Source organism: Melozone crissalis, unplaced genomic scaffold, assembly GCF_028551555.1.
Source record: "Melozone crissalis strain CALT ecotype California unplaced genomic scaffold, PUWL_Pcris_2 ptg000027l_1, whole genome shotgun sequence".
NCBI classification, from domain to species: domain Eukaryota; kingdom Metazoa; phylum Chordata; class Aves; order Passeriformes; family Passerellidae; genus Melozone; species Melozone crissalis.
Window position 1 is genome coordinate 15,107,448 of NW_026535805.1, and position 7,809 is coordinate 15,115,256.

At 46.9% G+C, this 7,809-nt stretch overlaps 1 protein-coding gene across 5 annotated transcripts; it reads left to right on the forward strand.

Moving 5' to 3' along the window:
• Positions 1-343: 343 nt before the first annotated feature.
• ZBTB18 (zinc finger and BTB domain containing 18) lies at positions 344-7,572 on the forward strand. 5 transcript variants are annotated; one of them, XM_054280071.1, is made up of 3 exons: positions 347-445; positions 1,762-1,845; positions 3,939-7,572. In XM_054280071.1, the coding sequence occupies exons 2-3, from the start codon at positions 1,833-1,835 to the stop codon at positions 5,519-5,521; spliced, it is 1,596 nt and encodes a 531-aa protein (XP_054136046.1). In that variant the 5' UTR covers positions 347-445; positions 1,762-1,832; the 3' UTR covers positions 5,522-7,572. The 5 variants fall into 5 exon arrangements, with proteins under 5 accessions (XP_054136048.1, XP_054136046.1, XP_054136049.1 ...); XM_054280073.1 differs by lacking the exon at positions 1,762-1,845 and having other exon boundaries at positions 344-445; XM_054280074.1 differs by lacking the exons at positions 347-445; positions 1,762-1,845 and adding an exon at positions 1,118-1,263.
• Positions 7,573-7,809: the final 237 nt, after the last annotated feature.

Consider the following 7,809-nt stretch of genomic DNA (forward strand, 5'->3'; position numbering starts at 1 on the left):
CGGCCGCCGCGGCCCGTCAGTCAGCGGCGGGGCGCCGCGGCGGTTGGCGGCGGCGGCGGCGCGGGCGGGCCGCGCTGTCAGTCAGGGAGCGGAGTCCGAAGTGGGGAGCGGGGAGGGAGGGGGCGAACATCTGTCTGCCGCAGCCGGGCCCGGCTGTGCCGCCGCCGCCGCCGCGCGAACGCCCCGCGCCCCCGCCCGCCCCCGGCCCCCGCCCGCCCCCGCGCCCCGCCGGTGCCATGGGGAGCCGCTGAGCGCGGGGCCCGCTTCGCTCCGCCGGCTGCCCCGCTCGCTCCTCAGCCGCCGGCAGGGGGGAGCCCGGGGGGGGCGGCGGCCAGCGGGCGCGGGGGGCGGGCGGGGGGCGAGGCGCGATCCCGGAGCGGCAAGTGAGCGAAGAGGAGCCGGCGGGCGGCGGCGGGAGCGCGGGGACTTCGGGCCGCCGCGCAGTGTGAGTCCCGCTGCCCCTATCCCCACACACCCGCCGCGCCGGGGCCGGGGCCGCTGCGGCCCCGCGGGGCGGGCGGAGTTGGCGGCGGGTCCGGCCGGGGGTGGGCGGAGGGGCGGGGGCAGCGCTCCCCGGGCGGTGGGACCGGCCGCCCCGGCGACGCTCCCGGTTACTTTTCTTTTGTTGCCGCCGTGACCCGGGGGCGGCTTTTCCTGCGCGCCGGGCAGCTGCTTCCTTCCCCGCGGGGCGGCTGCCGGCGCGCCCGGCCACGGCCCGGCCGCGGGTGGGGGCGGCGCTGCCCGCGGGACCGGGGCCCCGGACGGGAGTGTCGGGCCGGGGGGGACACACACGGCCCCGGCCAAAAGTTGCCGCCGCCCGGCGGGGCTGGCGGGGCCGGGCCCGCCGGGAACTTGCTGCGCGCCGCCGCCGCCTCCCCGCCCGTCCCGTCCCGTCCCGGGGGGCGGCGGGCTGTCCCCGCCCGGCGGCGGGCAGGTGACCCGCCCCGCCGGGTACACGCGTGAGTGTCACCGGGGGGCCCGGCGCGGCTCGGGGCTCCCGCTCGGGCGGGGGGGCCGCTCGGAGCCCGCGGGGCCGGGGACCCGCGTCCTGGCGCCGCCGCGGTCACGGAGCCGGGCAGCCCCGGCCCCGGGGAAAGCGCAGTGCGGGAGCCGAGCCGAGCGCTCGCGGCAGTGCCCCGGCCAGGGGAGCCGCTCGGCGGCTCGAAAGGAGCCGGAGTTGGTGCTCGGTGTCACTTGCGCTGCCTTAAACGCTGGAACTGAAAGGACCGGCGGCGGAGCGGGGAGCAGTGAGGTGGTAAATAGGTCCGGTTAATTTCTGCTTTTAAATGAACCCCTGGGCTCAGTAAAACCCCGAGCCGGTGTGGCTTTCTGGGGTAACCCCGTGGCTGGGGTACTCTGTCAGCACGTAAAGCGGACCTCCAAGTTAAGGCAGAAGTGTTGCTATGCTGCACATACAGTAAAGCCCCATATGTTTAGGATTTTCTTTTTTTTTTTCCTCCCTGTTAGAAAGTTTGAAAAAAAGAGACTTTGAAGTATTTTGTTTATACTAACAGAAGAGAAAAGTTCTCCTAAGAAAAAGCTGGTGGCAGGAGTGTAGAGGAGTAGCATATGGCATTAAAAGGAGCACAGCTGGAGGTAGCATTTCCATCTGAACATGATGTCAGAGCAGCTGACAGCCTGCCATCCCTCAGCCTTTTATTCTAACACACAGACAGGGAGTTAGTGTGTGCAGATCTGTGTGTGGAGAAGGTATCTCATTCCTCTCTAACATCATCTCCACTTTGCATCTGTCTCTCCTAGTCTGCTTTTTTTCCACCGATCTAACAGACCTGGAGCCAGCAAGACTCAGAGGAAAGGACTTAATCAGGTTTATGTGTACTAAAGGTAGGAGTAGCAATAGATTAGATACAGCATATTTCTGTTTTGGTGTGTTGTTTATTGAATTTTAGAAAAAAAATCACATTACTTTTCTAACCAAGTTTAGAGGTAATATATGAAATTGAGTATTAAATAGATAAGTGGACTTAGTCAAAAGGCTTGGACTACAGTTGGAGAGTATCAGTTCTTGGGCACATTGTTAGCATTAACTTTAATGCATATTGTGGGAATGTCTTGGTTTGGAAGAAGGAGAGAGCAAGTTCATCCTGAATTTCTGAGACCAAAGCTGCAATGGATTTAGTGGCAAGCCTAAAGAGAGTTTTGCTTTATGTTCTTGTCTTGCATCTTTTAAATTACTTTACAGGGGTTTTAATGAAATATACAAGAGTGTGTGTTTTTACAAAAGGACCTTCCTGGCTAAAACGTGTTTGTAGGGAAGTCTTTCGTTACATGGTTAAATATCCAGTAGCTCAGAAATGTAGTAGCATACAGCTGTAGTGCTTCTGAAAGATAGAAATCAGTTATGTGTTTAAAAACTTTTGTACCCGGGAGAATGGCTTGACTGGTTTCCTCTTTTCTTCCTTGCATGTAGCATTTGAAATCTTTTATTTAGTGTAACAATAATTATTTGAAGGAGTTTTTGTATTTGCGACTAATTTAGAACTTGTAGATTTGAGCTGCCTGAATTGGCCAGACAGCTGTAATCGCACTCCTCTATTCTTAATCTCTTTATCTGGGCAGCAGCTGCCATATGGCCACAGTCAGCTGGATCAGATGTTTATAAGCTTCCTTCTTCGTCCCTCTCTGTCCTTTCAGCCTCCTAATTTGATCACAGCTACCTTGTGAGCTGCCCTCCAATCTTTATTTTTAGCCCTCTTAAGGATTAGGATTGATGTTGGCTGTGGGGCACTTAAAGTGATTGTATTGTAAATCTTCATGCTTTACTCTAGCAATGGTATTTTACAGAATATAGTAGGGGTTGTGTTGTAAGTTTTAGTACATCTTGCTTTGCAAGGGATGAGGGTTTTTCAATAATATCTGCCAGCCTGGAGAGTCACGATCTGCTCAGATGGTTTGGGAGACCATTGCTATCAATCACAGAAGAATAGATTAACATAGGTTTTTAAAAGATTTTACTTTCAATTTGATTTTTGGCTTCTTTACTTCTTTTTTAAGTTTATTTTGTCTTTATCATCAAGGAAGGCAAATAAAAATCACTTGGGTAAGAACAGTACTTGGGATACTCTTTCTAAACGTGGACACATGCTCACGTTGAATGGTTGAATGACTTTTTTTTTTTTTAAAGCTTAGTACTGCAAACTCTGCCTGGTGTGGGAGGGGAGGGAAATTTCTGTCCTTCTGCACTGGGGAAGTGGTGCTGCTCGTTGGCGTTTTGGTTGTTAGCTTTCTTTTGTATATTCTGCATGTTGGCAAAAAATGTTCATGTTCTATTGTACAGTGTGGAAAAGGTTTAAAACCTTAAAAAAACTGTACTTACTACAAGAAGAAAGCCACATGAACTAAATTTGTAAAAATGTCCGTTTTTGCTGTTGATATAAATTGATACACGTAAATATTTTTTGTCTTTTATGAATGTTAGACTTAGGGTATTTAATATTTCTTCATGTGAGAACCTCTCCTCTTACTACAATTTGACTTTTAAAAGAATATAGATGATCTGGTACCTTTTTTCTGCTGCTTTCGTGATCTCTCAAACTTAATGTTTAAAAAAATTTTTTTTTTTTTTGGAGGGAGAGGGGTTTGCCCTCCTAGGGACTCAATCTGGAGGAAGTTCTCTAAAAAAAAAAAACCAAACTGTTGAACAGATTTTATGAAGAGCAGTGATACTTCAAAAAAAATTGCAGATGTACCTATGCGCTGACTGGACCGGCTTATTTATCAGAGAAAGGAAATCATAACTGTAGTGGTCAGTCGGGGAAAGGGTTGCCATCGTACATTTGTGTAAAATAATCTTTGCGTGGTGTCAGTACCAGAATTTCGGCAATACAAACACCGGGTTTTTAGAGTGGAATTACTTGGATTTATAAGTTCTGTGATTCTGACCTACATTTAATTTTTAAAAATTTTGTTGCTTATAGGTTATGAAGACAGTATGGAGTTTCCTGACCACAGTAGACATTTGCTACAGTGTCTGAGTGAGCAGAGACATCAGGGTTTTCTTTGTGATTGCACTGTTCTGGTAGGAGATGCCCAGTTCCGAGCGCACAGAGCTGTACTGGCTTCATGCAGCATGTATTTCCACCTCTTTTACAAGGACCAGCTGGACAAAAGGGACATTGTTCATCTGAACAGCGACATTGTTACAGCCCCAGCTTTCGCTCTCCTGCTTGAATTCATGTACGAAGGAAAGCTCCAGTTCAAAGACTTGCCCATTGAAGACGTGCTAGCAGCTGCCAGTTATCTCCACATGTATGACATTGTCAAAGTCTGCAAAAAGAAGCTGAAAGAGAAAGCAACCACGGAGGCAGACAGTACAAAAAAGGAGGAAGACGCCTCAAGTTGTTCAGACAAAGTGGAGAGCCTCTCCGACGGCAGCAGCCACATGCCAGGAGACTTGCCCAGCGATGAAGATGACGGAGAAGATGAAAAATTGAACATCCTGCCTAGCAAAAGGGACTTGGCGGCTGAGCCTGGGAACATGTGGATGAGATTGCCCTCAGACTCAGCAGGCATTCCCCAGACTGGCGGAGAGGCAGAGACGCACACAGCAGCAGCTGGAAAAACAGTAGCCAGCCCCTGCAGCTCAACAGAGTCTTTGTCCCAGAGGTCTGTCACCTCCGTGAGGGATTCAGCAGATGTTGACTGCGTGCTGGACCTGTCTGTCAAGTCCAGCCTTTCAGGAGTTGAAAATTTGAACAGTTCTTATTTCTCTTCGCAGGACATGCTTAGAAACAGCCTGGTTCAGGTGAAGGTGGAAAAAGAGGCTTCCTGTGATGAGAGTGATGTTGGCACTAATGACTATGATATGGAACATAGCACTGTGAAAGAAAGTGTGAGCACTAATAACAGGGTACAGTACGAGCCGGCCCACCTGGCTCCGATGAGGGAAGATTCGGTCTTGAGGGAGCTAGACAGAGAGGACAAGGCAAGCGATGACGAAATGATAACTCCAGAGAATGAGAGAGTCCAGGTGGAAGGAAACATGGACAGCAGCTTGCTCCCTTACGTGTCAAACATACTTAGCCCTGCTGGCCAAATTTTCATGTGTCCTCTCTGCAACAAGGTCTTTCCTAGCCCCCACATCCTGCAAATTCATTTAAGCACGCACTTTCGAGAGCAGGACGGGATCCGCAGCAAGCCTGCTACCGATGTCAATGTCCCGACCTGCTCGTTGTGTGGTAAGACTTTTTCTTGCATGTACACCTTGAAACGTCATGAGAGGACTCATTCAGGTGAAAAGCCCTACACTTGCACCCAGTGTGGGAAGAGCTTCCAGTACTCCCACAACCTGAGCCGCCACGCAGTGGTTCACACGCGGGAGAAGCCTCATGCTTGTAAGTGGTGTGAACGCAGGTTCACACAGTCCGGAGACCTTTACAGACACATTCGGAAGTTTCACTGTGAGTTGGTGAACTCATTGTCTGTCAAAAGCGAAGCACTGAGCTTACCTACTGTCAGAGACTGGACCTTAGAAGATAGCTCACAAGAACTTTGGAAATAAAATTTTTATATATATAAATAATATATATATAAATCTATATAGTTGTGGTACAGTCTAAAAGCAATCTTGTTTCCTTGAACTGAAAGTTTGGCTATTAGCTTGTTTTTGCACTTTAAGGCAGCATGAATATTTCACTAATTTAGCACTCCAGTAAAAATGAATTGTAGAGGTAATCCGACAAAGTAACTAATTGCGGAGCGTATTTTCCCCCCTTTTCGGAATAGAAGCCAGCGGATACTTTACTTCTAAGGAATCTCCAATTCAAAAAATTTGGACGTGGCTTTATTCTCCCCAAAACACTGCGTTCTTTTAAACTCTTGATCTTTTTCCCCTCTTTAAAATCTGAATGTAGAAATCCTCTCCCAATTTTGTCAGTTCCTTTACATTTCTATAATTGCATGAGTCCTTTCTAGCTGTTGGAAACCTGAATGCTTTTAGACCCAAATGGAAAATTTCTGAAATGCTGGATTATCTATTTTTAAACAAGCGGTTGACTTAAAACTTATTATGGCAACTTCTGGATTTCTGACAGTTCCCACTGGAAAAAAAAAAACACAAAAAAAACCAACACAAAAACATAAAACAAAAACCCTGAGAGTACACTGGGATCACTGGGACTCTGTCTTACGTGAAGGTTTGCTTGGGATGAAAAAGGATATTGCAGCTTCAGCAGTGATGAACTGTGTGTTTAAAAAATGTGAATTACTGTTATTGTATACTGTAATTGATTACATGGGCCGGGGGGAGGTATCAAAGAACTTGGCAGGTTGTGTTGATGCTCTTAGTTGAGTCTTGAAAAGTAAATATTAACGCTACAGAAATGCATGATTTTCAGTATATTTTTGTCTTTGTTTGCATTGTATAACTTTAACGAGTGAGTTGAAAATTATTTAATTTCCTTAGGAAAAAAACCTGACACCGTTGAAAATGCCAGTGTTATAAAGACGAGAAATGCACTGTTTTTATTTTATCTAATTTAAATTTACTTTCCCACTGTCTTTAAGTTGAGAAGAACTTAAGCTACGAGTTGCCGATTTAGCTACGTTAACAAGGAGAAAAAAATTGAATGTTTACAACCAGGCTTCGAGATTTGCATGTGCGGTGTGCATTTACTAACCCCAGACCCCTTCTAATTGCACAGACCCCACGCCAGCTCCAACTGAGGTGCGTCCATTTCCCCAGATGAGCATTTGTAGGATTCCTGCTGCACCACTCCACCACAATAGGTCGTTCTTTTTTTTTTCCCCCCCGTTGAAAAGAGGCTGTGGACTGAAAAAAAAAAGCAGAAAAAGCCCCGGGCTGAAAGGCCTGGGCAGGCCTGAGTGACAGGGGGGGCCGGGGGGGCCGGGGAAGGACTATGCGTATCCAAGCAGCAGAGACTGCAGCCTGACGTGTGGTTTTAATGACCAACACGCAGGTCAAAAGCATTTTGCACAGTGTTTGTTTTCCTGTCTTGCACTTACAAATAAGGTCTATGGGAGTAGCATGGAAAACGTTTGCTGTTTTTTCCTTTTTTTTTTTCCTTTTTTTTTTCCTCTGCTTTTGTTTAAAATTTGATCGCCTTAACTACTGTAAACATAGCCTATTTTTGTGCTTAAGATACTGAATGGAAAACTCCATTGTGTATTGCTGGACTGTTTTGGAAATATTTGGTCAAATGTGTGTTAATTTGGCTGTAATGGCATTTAAAACAAAAAAAAAAGCTGTGAAAATGGCCTTGGAGCGTTATCTTTAGTTACTTGAATAGTTTCTAGGTTTAAAACTACATTCTTTTCTTAAGTTAGAAAAGACAATCAGTGTCTGAGGAAAATGGACTTTCTCTTGGATTTTTTTGTGGTCCTCGTGAGTGATTGCTTTTTTCCTTTCCTTAGTTTCACATTCTTCTTTTGTTCTAAAACTTAGACTGACATCTAGCTTTGACAATCATAGTATGTTTTATTTTCCTGAGGAGGGAATAACTTATAATGCTGTTTAGTTTTGTACTATTGGTGTGTTGGTGAATTTTTAAACTGTGTGCTAACTGCAATAAATTATATGAACTGAGAAATCAATTCCCTTGTCTTTTTTCCCTCTTTTAAATTATAGTTACGGAGTATTTTTTATATTGTGTAACTTTATTACTTTTGTACAGACTTCTATTGCTAACTGTGTATGGAATATGTTTTCAGTATGCTTTTGGGCACTTTGTTGCTACCATGCATATTTACATCTCACTTAACATTTTAAAAAATTAAATGCTTGTGTTTTGAAAGCATTTCTCTGTGTGCAGCTCTTGATCATTCTGTAGA